Source organism: Vulpes lagopus, chromosome 16 (assembly GCF_018345385.1).
Source record: "Vulpes lagopus strain Blue_001 chromosome 16, ASM1834538v1, whole genome shotgun sequence".
NCBI lineage: Eukaryota > Metazoa > Chordata > Mammalia > Carnivora > Canidae > Vulpes > Vulpes lagopus.
This window is the reverse complement of record NC_054839.1, coordinates 10,616,745-10,630,562: the sequence shown is the minus strand read 5'-3', so window position 1 is coordinate 10,630,562 and position 13,818 is coordinate 10,616,745. Positions and strand designations below refer to the sequence as shown.

At 38.9% G+C, this 13,818-nt stretch overlaps 1 protein-coding gene across 6 annotated transcripts in view; it reads right to left on the bottom strand.

The window, feature by feature from the left end:
* Positions 1 to 13,818, bottom strand: part of NALCN (sodium leak channel, non-selective) — a 314,412-nt gene that overhangs the window by 84,696 nt on the left and 215,898 nt on the right. For all 6 annotated transcript variants that reach the window (XM_041731319.1, XM_041731318.1, XM_041731317.1 and 3 more), the window contains 2 exons: positions 3,241 to 3,377; positions 1,335 to 1,476 (listed from right to left, as the gene is read on the bottom strand). In XM_041731319.1, the coding sequence (XP_041587253.1) occupies positions 1,335 to 1,476; positions 3,241 to 3,377 (279 nt within the window). The remainder of the gene's footprint in view (positions 1 to 1,334; positions 1,477 to 3,240; positions 3,378 to 13,818) is intronic.

The window sequence follows — 13,818 nt, the reverse complement described above, 5'->3', positions numbered from 1 at the left end:
TGAAGGAGAAGAGATACACTATAAGGGAATCATCATGATCATAGCTGAGAACAAAATCATGGAACTGCAGCAGAAGACCAGATGCTGGGGAGAGAGATGGGGTGATGGGAGGAGGTAAGAGAAAAGAAGCAGAGGAGAGAGGCACAGATAGAGCAAAAGCCTAATCTTTGTGCAGTGTGGGGAACAGAGAATCTGAAGGATGAAGGAACTGGTATTTTATTTTCCATGATAATAAAGAAATACATATTTCATCATAAGCAACAGAAAAAGGGCAGCCATAATTCAAAAGAATAAAAAATAAACTAGGACTTCCAAAGTAAAACACTTGCATGTAAATTAGATGCTTTTGCAAACTCTAACATTCAAGATCTTTTACAAATTCTGCTATTCATCTTTCATTTTTTTTTTTTTTTTTAGAGAGGGGGAGAGAGAAAGGGTGGGAGAAGGGCAGAGTGAGAGGGAGACAGAGAATCCTAGGCAGGCTCCATGCCCAGCATGGAACCCTACACAGGACTGGATCTCACAACACTGAGATCATGACCTGAAACCAAGATCAAGAGTCGGATGCTTAATCAACTGAGCCACCCAGATGCCCTAATCTTTCATTTTCTAACTGTGAAATCTGAGGGAACACATTCACTATCTGCTCTTCAATGATAAATAGATAAATCACAACATGAATAAGACAACATACATAGAGATAATTCCTGCCACATACTAAACACTTAATAAGTGGTATTTTGACTGATTTTAGAGAAACCTGCTCTGAGTTTTCTCCCCAGAGAAAATGGTCTCTTGCAAAAGGTATCATACAGGCCACTATTAAGCCTTGGCTGAATGCCAGCAACCAGAGTCCTTCTGCATGTGAGGAAATGCAGTGTTGGGAGGTTCGCTACCTATCGAAGTCACAGGGCTGATACCTGGTATGGCTCAAAAGCGGACGTGTACAGAGGCAAAATTTAAATTCATAACTGCAAATGTTAGGTTTCATGATTTCTTCTACAAACAAAATTAGTTTCTTCATTATTCTCCTGAGACATCAGATTTCAGGACCCACCATACCCTGCAGTTACATAGTTCTTTTCTCTAACATATATGTTTATGAAAACTTTGCTCATTTAAAGCAGTGATTCTTACTTTCTTTTAATTGAAATTTTGTTAGTTAACATAGAGAGCAATCTTCATTTCTGGAGTGGAATTCAGTGATTCACTACTTACTTACAACACCCAGGGCTCATTACAGCAAATGTCTTAATTCCCATCCCCCATCTAACCCATCCTCCACCCTCTCCCTCCACATCCCTCAGTTTGTTCTCTACTGTTAAGATTCTTACTTTTTGGTCAATGTATTTGTTGTCTTCAATTGCAGACCGTTTGGAGTGATCACATGATGAGGAAGAGGTGGACGGAAGGCTTCGTAAGAGGCAGCAGGTGTCCTGTTGCTGGCGATCAATGAACTGCTTCATGAAACTTTCCCTTTGCAAATGAAGTAGACACACATGCGTCAAGCATTGTTAATAAACCAGAGCAAGTTATGGCATTTTACAATGACACGTGTGCTTGAGCTCCGATAAACAGTAACAGAAAAGAAGTTCACAGAAAATAAGACCCATCATGCTAAGAGTGGTGTTTAGATTTAATGAGCAGAACAATGAACTTAGAGAAAGCTTCCTGAATTTTCAGTTTTGTTTAAAAAAAGTAATGTCCCTGAAATAACTTTTAAGAAATAATATTCAGTCATTGATGGTATTTCTTTGAATCTCATTGTGGTAATACTTTTTTTTCCCTCTAAGACTTAGAGGGATTAGTTCATCTCTCTGACTTCTACTCATCATAAGAATCCTCAAGAGATAATTTTACATTTAAGGACTCAAAATAACTCAAAAGAAACTTGTTTCATCTGATCTCTGAAGCATGGTGAGAATTCAAATAACAGCTTTTCAAATAACCCCTAATCTTGAATCTAATTTGTGGCTCTTTTATACTTCCTATTTTTAAGTTAAAATTTTTTAAAAATCAGAAATGCAAATATATTTCCATTTGAATTTTAAATATTATGGCACCATAACCAGTCTCATATTTTTATACCCCCCCCCCACAGAATTGTTTTTAGAACTGGTTACATAAAAATGTCATATTGTGGGGCACTTGGAATTCTCAGTTGGTTAAGCGGCTGACTCTAGATTTCGACTCAGGTCATGATCTCAGGGTTGTGGGAGAGAGTCCCAACCCAGTTGGAGTCCACTGTGCCTTCTCTCCCTGCCTTCCTCCACCCCTCCCCCCACTAGCACATGTGTTCTCTCGCTTTCTTTCAAGTGAATAAACAAAATCTTTTAAAATGGCATATTTCAACTATTTTGGTTCTATTTGTAATTTTGAGCTACAACTGAAATAGTGTCTTTTAATTTTTAAAAATAAATGTTTTAAAGCATCTTTTATGCAAATGTTCAACTGAAGGGCAAAGTGGTAGAAAATCAAATTAATATATGTGGCAAATGCCATGTTTCTTCTTATAAAAGTGGAAGACAAGGAGCCATCAGAGCCGGAGGTAAGAGTATTGGGCAAACACTTTCACCAGGGTTTTCCAAGGTTGTTTCCATGCTAAATTAAGAACAAGCTAAAGATGAGAAGGAACGAGGTACCATTCTCCCCGGATTGGTTATGTTGGTTTATGATGCATAAAGAAACAATGACAACAGACTTAACATGCTTTTAAGCAAGTCTTTATAATGCAACACTTGTTCTTTGTCTAAATGCATTAAAGAATTTTTAAACTTCAAAATAAGGTAGAAGACAAATGATACTGTAATTAGACAGACATTCTAAACAAGCACAGTAGTGCAGAAACCTGGCTGGTGGCATTTCTCTATTTACTTGACAATAAAAGGCCTCAAAAGACAAGTTTATCCTTATAGGGTTGAAGGTCAGAGTTTGGTGTCTACTGCAACCTTGAGTACCTGTGACAGTTATCTGGGGATCCAATCCCTGAGGGGAATCTCAGGGAGAAGCAGGGGGAAGCAGCCTTCTTGCCTCAGCTTAATGCCGCTGTTGAATGACCATTCTGAATATACCACTTAAAGGGGTGAATGGTTTTTAAAATAGATAAAGAGAGTAGAAGTATACATAACTTAAAAATATACCCTTCTTTGAAACACGAATTTGAAAAAAGGGCTGAATCAGATTTAAGAGAAATCGTTGACTGTGTCTGTGATATATACGATGAAAGAAATATGTTAATACCTGATTTTAGGAACTGTAAAATCTGAAGGAAGCTTTGAGATTTTCACCATTTGCGGTCTGTTTGGAAATTTTTCAAAGATTCGAAGTCGCAAGGGGAGCTTTTCTTTGGTGTCCGCATTCGCTTCACTTTGTTTTAACTAAAGAAAAAATAGAAAGAAGGAAAGGGGGGAACTTATTGTACTATCAAGTCATAGACTGGATTTTTGGAATCAGAAAAACAATGAGTTGGTACGTGGCGAACGGTAGATGGCAGCAGAGCCCCATCGAGTGCACTTTGTCACCTGGCATCTATGCTCCATGTGTGTGTTCGAACTTTAACCACCCAGAAAACAAAACCACAACTAAACCAAGCAAAAAACTAAAGCAGAAAAAATTAGAAGAAAAATTTATGTTCTTTTATTCCCAAATACAAACCCTCTTTCATAACAAACATTATTTTTGTTTGCTTATTTATCACTAGCATGTATAATAACATAACAATAAAATCTGTTTTATGTGTGCTATAATACAAAATCAAAAAGAATAAAAAGAAATGAAACTCCTGAGTGGTAATATTTGCAAAGAGGGAAAATGTCAGGAAAACGGGTCATTTATTCTAGCAGATTAAAGAGAAAAGCTCAAAATGGAAACAACACATTTGGTACCTACAGGAAGAGTTCTTTATTCAGTTGTAAGATGAATTATTACATTATATGCCATAACATATCTTTGCAAGAAATGACAAGCAAATGGAATTCATCATCTATGTATCATCTATCTACAATGGTTTTTATATTTTTTATATATATTTTGTAGTTATACAAATTAGATTTCAGGGAAAGAAACTTGACAACATAAACTGGAACCGGTGCTTAGCTAAGGAGCCATCATAAGGATGGATTTGGCCTGAAAAATGAAGTAGGGTGCTTCTACCCCTTCTCACTCCACCTTCTTTCCTGTCCTAGGCTGACTTCTCTTGCAGACCTTCCTTACGTCTCTTTACTACTCCCTCCTCTCAGAGCTCTCTATAGACGGGATAACCTCTCCATATCCACCTATCTCCTGTTCTGCTCTCTAGCCTGCACCTCTGACCACTGAACCCGTTCAAAGAGTCCACCAAATTCAGACAGCCTCTCTGGTGGGGTTAGGGAAGTGTGTTTCAAAAACCAGCAGCTTCTTATTCCTTGCTGGGTATGCTCTTACTTTCTAATTACAACCTGTCTCTGGTTTGTGAAAAGATTAGCATGGGAGGCTGAGAATATTTTTATAACTTTTATAACAGGAAGAAGGGTGGCAATTCTTCCCTCCTCCCCAAGTAGGGGTATCCAAACCAGCCAGAGAGAACATGACCGTTGCATTTGGGGGAACATCCAATTTCAATATAATATATGGCTCAGTTGTCCAATTGGTGTGAGCTCAGAGTGAGATTATAGGTCTTATTTCTAGTTCAGAAAATGTGCCTCATTTTTCATAAAACTCAGAAACTGTTCTTAAATTCTTGTTTTATATAATATAAATATTTTACTGTAGCCATCTGTATGTCTTATTTAATTTGGGGGCTTGTCTGTGGATTTCTGACTTAGACAGTGACCTCATAAGAAGGGTTGACTGTTGTTCATTGCCTTCCTGTCTCCCCAAGTGGAATACAACACAACACGCTCCCAATCATTTGATGGCTGTGATGGTGACAGTGATGAAGACTTAGCTCCCAAGGTACAAAACTCCTAGCTTTTCCATGAGATGCAAGCAATTAAAAAATGGCTGCAGGGGTGCCTGGGTGGCTCCATTGCTTAAGTGTCTAACTCTTGGTTTTGGCTTATGTCATTATCTCAGGGTCCTGAGATCAAGCTCTATGTTGGGCTCTGTGCTTGGCAGGGAATCTGCTTGGGATTCTCTCTCTCCCTCTGCTCCTCCCCAGCATGTGTACTCTCTCTCTCTCTCTTTCTTTCAAATAAATAAATCTTAAAAAAAGAAAAATGGCTCCATATATAAACAAAGAAATTCATGAGGAAGAGACTTGTTTTCCAAAAATTTATTGGCATAACTTGTAAAAAGATATTTGTCAGTAATAAGGAGAGCACACAGAAAAAGAAAAGGTGGTTTGTTTAGTCAGACTAGAGAGAAAGGCAATTATATAAGGCCAAAGACAGGCCAAGAAGATAGAGCAGAAATGAAGGATTTAATTCATGACTTTGCTGACTCATTTACTTATGTATTGGTGTAGTCACTTATAAATCAAATCCTAGAGACCAGATTCCCTGCAAAGTTCTGGGAATATAAAAATAACTAAGACACAGTATTTGCTCTCATGGAGCCCACGTTGTAATGGACAGATCGGTCCGTAAACAGATAATGACAAATATAATAGCTATTCTAGCTGAGATACAAACAAAGCGCTGGGAGCTCAAGGTGAGGAGCAAAGGGAGAAAATTCAAAAAAAAAAAAAATGATGGTGCTACTTTTATTTCTAGAGACTTCTTCCAGTATTCTGGAGGCTGGAAGCCCTAAATCAAGGTATCAGCAGCACCATGCTCTCTCTACAGGCTCTAGGAAAGAGTTCTTCCTTGACTCAATTTCTTGGCAATGTTCGTGTTCCTTAACCTGCAGTTCCATCACTGTGTCATCTGCCTCTGAAATCACAAGGCCTTCTTCCCTGTGAGTTTCTGTGTCTGAGTCTCCCTCACTTTTCTCTTACAAAGACATCAATCATTTAAATTAGGGCCCACCCTAAAGCAGTATGATCTTAACTGATCATATCTGAAAAAATCTAATTTCAAATAACATCCCATTCTGAGGTTCCAGGTAGACATGAATTTTGGGGCCATACTATTTTTTTTTAAATTTTTATTTATTTATGATAGTCACAGAGAGAGAGAGAGAGAGAGAGAGAGGCAGAGACACAGGCAGAGGGAGAAGCAGGCTCCATGCACCGGGAGCCCGATGTGGGATTTGATCCTGGGTCTCCAGGATCGCGCCCTGGGCCAAAGGCAGGCGCCAAACCGCTGCGCCACCCAGGGATCCCGGGGCCATACTATTAAATCCACTACATAGAGTAGTTGAAATTCCAGCATATGGTGACTTGGACACTGTTTCTCTTCCCCCACCCACCCTTGAGACTGTCAACACTAGGAGGACAAGGATCCTTGCAGGGGTTGGGTGGGTTTCATTATTCATATTCAGAGTCTGATATACTATTTGGCACAAAGTAAGCTAAACAAACATATGTTGAATGAATAATTACATAATAATCAGCAGAACTAAACTCTTTAGCAGATAACTTGGAAATAAAAGAAAGGATTTTTGGTATATTCTTAAAGGTAGAGAGAGAAGCAGAAAATACCCATTTACTGATTGAATACATTTGTTGGCATGGAGTATAAGTATCCCTGGATTCACAGAATAGAATATAAATAGACTCTATGGCACTTAACCTGAACTTAACATCTACCATTGGTGAACTGAGTGAACTGAGAAATGTTTAGAATAAGTTTAGACATAAAATTTTCTAATAATTATTTATTTAAAGATTTTATTTATTTATTCATGAGAGTCACAGAGAGAGAGGCAGAGACATAGGCAGAGGGAGAAGTAGGCTCCCTGTGGGGAGCCCAATGTGAGACCTGATCCCAGGACCCTGGGATCATGACCTGAGCCAACGGCAACCACTGAGCCATCCAGGCATTCCAAAATTTTGTAATATCTTATCAAATATGCTAGAATATGATGTTAACATTGGTCGGTTACCAGTATTAAAATACAGTCCCCTTGACTTTATGTCTTTAAAATGGAGCTCATCTCATTCTACTTTGTGTTAGAGTTATTTATACCTCCTCAAACTTGTAAACTACTCAGGGGCAAGATTCTGTTTTTAATTCACTTTCACAGTCCTTTCCAGAGAGTAGAAATATAATAGCTGTTTGTAAATAAATGAATTAGAATTCATAATGAACTGATCATAGAACTTTAAAACTATAAACAGCAAACGAGAAGCTCTTTTTGATGACACAGAAATTTCTTGAAGATGCTGCAAATCCTCTCAAACATCAGGTGTCAAGGCTCCACATATGTGCAGAAGGGCCAGTTAAACCAGACAAAGATGGGTGGATGCATGGGTGGCAGATATATTGATCTCACTATGGAGGCACTGGATAGAATCTTCTACAAGCAGGAAGAGGCCTCTTTGTGAATGGCAGCTGCCAAGTGCTCTTTCTGCTGTTCACAGTTAAGCAGCACTGACTACAGATGAACATGTACACATCCAGTAACTCAGCAAACCCTCTCTCAGGCACACACTCACCAGAAACATGCCCACATGCACACCACAGCCTCGCATGCCCAAAGCTGTGCAAAATGGTACTCTCCTCAAATGCCCACTGGCAGCTGGATGGAGAAGTAAACTGTGGTATATTTATGAATTTGAGTCAATAAACTCCATCCAAGCACAAGAATTAGGGTGAATTTTACAAACTAATGTTGAATGAATGAATCCTGACAATGCAAACAAATACATCCCAAATAATTCCATTTATATAAAGTTAAAAAGCAGGCAACACTACTCTATCCTGCTTATGTCTGGAGAGTGGTCATCCTGAGGTGGGGTGAAGCATCATGACCCAGAGGGCATATGGGGAAGGGCTTTTGAGGAATAGCTGGTATTCCTTTGGGTAATGGGTGTGTTCAATCAGTAAAAGTTTAGCAAAATGCCTTTTTCTATATGGATGATAGAATCCAGTAAAAAGTTAAAAAGAAAAAAGGAAAGATGATGGAGTTAAGCAAAATCATCAAATTCTTACTCCACTGCTATTAATCACCTTAACGAGAACCAATTCTCCTTCCCTGGTCCATGATTTTGGCCAAGATACAAAATGAGGGGGAAAAAGGCCAAAGAGCAAGACGGGACTAGAGTGTGTGTCGAGGATGAAGATGAGGCAGCCAGGGTAAAGAAAAGTACTGCCTGGTACTTGGAAGCCACTGTTCAAGTACTTAATACACGATAAACCCTATTGTACCTTTTATCCAAATTCTTTCCCCTTCTTGCATTTAAGCACAGATTGTCCCAAGATTAAATGTACTGTGATGCAAGGGATGCAGTGTAATATGGGTTACACTGAATATACAGGATAATAATTTAAGATCATTATATTATGCCACAAAAGCAGACTTTCTAATGTATAGCAATTGTACTTGTAAATATTCACTTAAAAATCATTTCAAAGATCAAAACGCTTGAATGGAAGGAACCTAGTGTAGTGAACCCAAGATTTTAGTCTTTATGTTGAAAAAGCTAATGTAAAGAAGAGCACAAAGGAAAGTCTATAATGGCTTCAGCGGAGCACAAAGTCTGGCTGCAATGGATGGATCAGATGATAGATTTGTAACAGACTCAAATGGTTAAAAAAGAATCCCCCCCCCAAAAAAAAGCCCACATTTGCAAAAAAAGAAATCAGAATCAAAGAGAAAAATTCAAACCTTGAGCTTTAAAATATATAAATCATCTAAGCTCAGTGCTATTCTATGGCTCAGCATCTGTCTTGTGGAGATACCATTACACATTGGGCGGCTGAAAGCCTTTTGCTTTCCTTGTGCTTCTCAAGAGAGTTAGGTGTAATTGCTCTGCATGACACATACCCTGTTCTGCCTCATTGCTTACACCTTCCATCTTCCAGCCTGTGTTCTCTTCTGTTAAAATATTCCAACATTATTCAGTTTTCAGTCCCTTGCTAAACACTGCAACAAATAAGTGAATTGAAGGATTATGTTAAATAATTTTTTTCGGTAATTTTTGGTGGGACTTTGGAAAAGAAAACAATTTAAAAAGCATTCAGATGGGGGAAAGATTCTCGTTTTAAAATCTAGTCCATGCTGTTTGAAAAATGTGCACAGACCTGTAGGTTGATGTGTCTGAAGAGTATTTTTTTGGCAGAGTTCGATATATGAAAAATGGCCACATTATGTGCAATCTGGGGAAAGAAGTTCCTCTTTGTCACCTGAGTAAATTAAGGCTGAATTCTCTTTGCTTCTTTATACAATGGCATTATCCAGCTTTTCTGGATCTATATATGACACAGTAATTTAGAACGGAGACTCCTCCTAAAGCATGAACTATTATTTTTCAAGCAAGTTTCTCTTGCTATTTTGCACCTGTGATTTTACAACCCCAAATGCATGGTGTCTGGGTGAAGACAGACTGGATAACTGGAGTAATGATCAGATTGTTGGTCTTTATTAATATCCATGTCCCTGTGTTACTATAAAACCTTGATAAGAAATATAAAGAATATTCCTCACTAGGCTTTTGAGTCCAAGCAAGAATTTCTTAGAAGGGAGGATATTTTCTTTTTTTGCTCTGGGCAAAAGGCTGTCAGCCACATGACTGAATGTAAGACAGCTCTATTATATACTTTTAAAAATGTGTCCCTAAAAAGTGTTCAAGTTGCCAGTTCTCCCCCCTTTTACAGAAAGTCTGGAATACATCCAGCACTGCCAAGGTCACATCGAGGTTTTACTACTACAAACTGAAGGACTCTATTTCTTGGCTTATGGGCCATAAAAGATACATTGTAATATAACAGCTGGAACCCCAAAGTATTTGTTCAAAGTAACTTTATAACATCAGTTGATTAATGGCAGGTGGTTTTCTTTTCCTACATCTCTCAATAGATTCAGAGGTGTTGCTCCTTCATCCTTACAGCATGACCCTGAAGAAAATAGGAAGAAGAGGTGTATTCTTGGAGGAGCTGGTGCCCTGGGGAATTAAGTGGCTGTTCTGTGCTTCCTGATTTGGGAGACTAGCAGGGCATTTATGAAGGGTTCTTACTCTTACCTCACCTTATGACATCTCTAAAATGTACATAGCATGGAACTTAAGATCTTACAGCTTGAAATGTCCTTCAGAAGGTTACTTTGTGACACAATGTGAATAGCAGTTACAAGGCTTAGACTACAGGAAAATGCTAACAAGTTAGTAAGAGGAAAAGAAACTATTCAAAACAAGAATACCAAATTACATTGAATGGATAGGTTTTCCTTATATGATTGTCCCTTGAAATCCCATTAATGGACTTAATGATTTCTTAGAGACAATTGTAATGAACACAGTTTGCTTTTGTATGTTTTGGGTTTTTGGTGTTTTTTTTTTGTTTTGTTTTTTTGTTTTTTGTTTTTGCCTAGGTCCCTCTATTTTACATTATATTTCTCTTGTGTTATTCAACTGAGACACAGTTGTTTCCATTAGGAAACTTACTGAGTCATAGAAACATGTTCATTATGATAAAAAATGCATTTTTTTTGCTCTACCTCAGATGAAATTATATTAGAATTCCATGTAAACTAGATAGTTGGCTCTTGTTAGGAGACTGATATTCAGTAAGTAATAGGAAAAGGCTACACCAAAGGGAATTTAGAATATGTATACTGTATGTATATGTATGTATATATATGAGTGTGTGGGGATCCCTGGGTGGCGCAGCGGTTTGGCGCCTGCCTTTGGCCCAGGGCGCGATCCTGGAGACCCCGGATCGAATCCCACATCAGGCTCCCGGTGCATGGAGCCTGCTTCTCCCTCCGCCTGTGTCTCTGCCTCTCTCTCTCTCTCTGTGACTATCATAAATAAATAAAAAATTAAAAAATATATATATATATATGAGTGTGTGTGTGTATACATATATTTATACCCCCATAATTGTCCTCCCTGTTTTGATTTAGAAAACACAGGAGAAAACATAGTCTAAAAAAAAGTAAGAAGATGTGGATTTCAATTTTTGTTCAGTTTTATAATCCCTTAACCACTTTGGATTTCAGTGTTCTCAAATGAGAAATGAGGATCTTCCTTCCTTCATATAAATGCCAGATAGATAAGTGAGATAGCATATTGTCTGTAATTTGAATTCCTCAAGGGAAAATGTGCTATAAAAACCAGAGCTCTCACTATGCCACCATAGCTGCTGGCCCTGCATGGAGATGCTCTCATCTCAGCCAGTGGGGAGAAGTGCAGAGGATGCTCACATGCTGTCCTGTCCAGCGCCTCTCCTCCATCCACTGTGGGACTCCCTCAACCTTTGCCACTCCCTACCTTCTGCCCCTTTGCAGTGTTGTTTGATTTATTTTCTTAAGACTCTTGATTTAAATAGAGAGTGGCGAACATTACTCCTGATCTAGTGTTTTTCCCTCTTTCCTTCCCTTTTCAAACTTTCTTCTCACAAGAGTTGCCTGCACTCTCCACGGACCATGTATGCTGCTCCTCTGCACTAACTCTCTGCTCATCTTCCATCCTCTCCCGGCGGCACCGAGGGGCTGCTCTCACCAGCCACCCATATTTCCCACACTGCTGAAGTCAGCAGCTCCCCCCCCCCCCATGCATCCTGGTTTTATCTCACTGCCACTCCTGAACTGGGTTCCATCCTCCCTAACTGCGTTTCCATCTTAGTCTTGCTCCTTGAATCCCATTTTTCTTTTCAGAACACTCGAAAAAGAAACATAATCATGTTCCTGGTCCTTAAAGTAATTCAAGGGTGGTCAATTGTGTATATAAGAAATTTGAATCTTCTTAGCATGACAGAAATGATACCCACCCCCCAACCTCCACCCCATGCCTTCCTTGCTCTTTACACTCCAACAATATTGGCTTGCCGGCCCCTCCCACAGTCTTACTTGATGTGATGTATGTGTGCCTCCAAACATACAAACATATTGTCCTCCCACAATGCTTGCAACACACTTCCCTTTTACATTTGGTTAACTCCCTTAAAAATCATCCCTGCTAGGAAGATTTCTCGGAATAACAATAAGTGGTAGCTATTAAACATGAGTGCTAGACACTAGGCTGAACACTTTGCATTGCTAACACTACTCAATCCCCCAGTTTGGCCCTGGATGTTGCTCCATACTCTAGCATGTTACAGATATGGAAACTGAGGTCACAGGAGCTTAAAACAGCTGCCCAAGGTCACATGGCTGGAAGTGGTAGCATTGGGGTGTGACTCCAACGTTTCTGATTCCAGAGCTTGAGCTTTTACAAACTGTTTTATACTGCCTCATCAAAACAACATTTTAAAGCAATCGATGCATTTTCCTTCTGCAATTTTGTTTTTTTTTAAATTTTTTATTTATTTATGATAGTCACAGAGAGAGAGAGAGAGAGGCAGAGACATAGGCAGAGGGAGAAGCAGGCTCCATGCACCGGGAGCCTGATGTGGGATTCGATCTCGGGTCTCCAGGATCACGCCTTGGGCCAAAGGCAAGCGCCAAACCACTGCGCCACCCAGGGATCCCTCCTTCTGCAATTTTGTACCTGCCATTTCTTAAATATGGAATATTTTCTCCCACTTTGCTAACAACATTAAATTCATCATTTTCAGACACATCTTCCTTACCTGCCTCCCATCTGAATTGGGCATGACTTCCGCATCATTTCTTGCAATTTCTTCAGCCTTAGTGCTCAGGGCTTTATGCCATCATCTCCTAATTATGCATATCTGTCTCCTATTGAGGTGACACATTCTAAATTAAGAGCAGGACTCTGTGCCCTGTGGCCTCACACTGTACATTTACACACACATAGGACAAAGATAACACAATGGTGATGAGATGAACAAAAAAAGCGGCATCGGTGGTGTCCCATGAACGGGACAAAGTGGCCCATTTGTGAAGTTTCTCCTCATTTTATTATCCTCTTCTCAGGCTCTTTACAAGGTGGAAGAAGCCATATTAACCAGCACAAACAAGTCTCCCAATTTCAGATGGGTTATTTTACTGATCAAGAGGAAGAAAGAGAAATGACAAGTCTCATCAGCTTTTGCATTAGAAATAAAATCATAAAAAGTGTTTGGCTCCTGATGAAATATATGCCCTCAGCTTTTTAAGATCAAAACATCATAATTAACTATAAATTCTATATGACATATTCACAGTATAAGGTTCACAGATGTATATGTCTTTGAACAGGGCCACACAGCAGACAATTTATACATATATGTTGTGTTATTGGAGTTTACCATAGAAAATTCTTACCCCATTAAAAAAAATAACACTCTATGTGGAAATCATTTTGCACTTACATAAGATTGCAAAGATAGTACAGAGAGTTCCTGGATGCCCTTGACCCAGCTTTTTCTTATGTTTGCATCTTATATAACCATAGAACATTTATTAAAACTAAGAAGTTAACCTTGGTCAAATACTTTTAACTAAAGTGGAGAACTTATTTGGGATTCCCTGGTTTTTGTGTCAGCATCATTTTAAAGAGTCAATACAGGGTGCCACATTATATTTCATTGTCATGTATTTTGAGGCTGTGGATTTCTCCTATCTTCCTTATTTGTGAATGACCCTGACAGTTTTAAGGAGTACAAGGGCAGGTCCCTTGTAGAGTGAGGGCAATTTGGGATTGTCTGATGTTTTCTCATGACTTGACTGTGGTTATGGATTTTGGGGGGAATAATATCAGGGAGATTATGCGCTTATCTCATCATATCAGGGGGAACATGACACCAATAGTCTTAATGTTGGTGATGGCAACTGTAACAAGGGTAAGGTGTGTCTTCTGGTTTCTCTAATGTTATAGTGTCCTCATACTACTCTTTCTTTAAACCATGAGGTAGA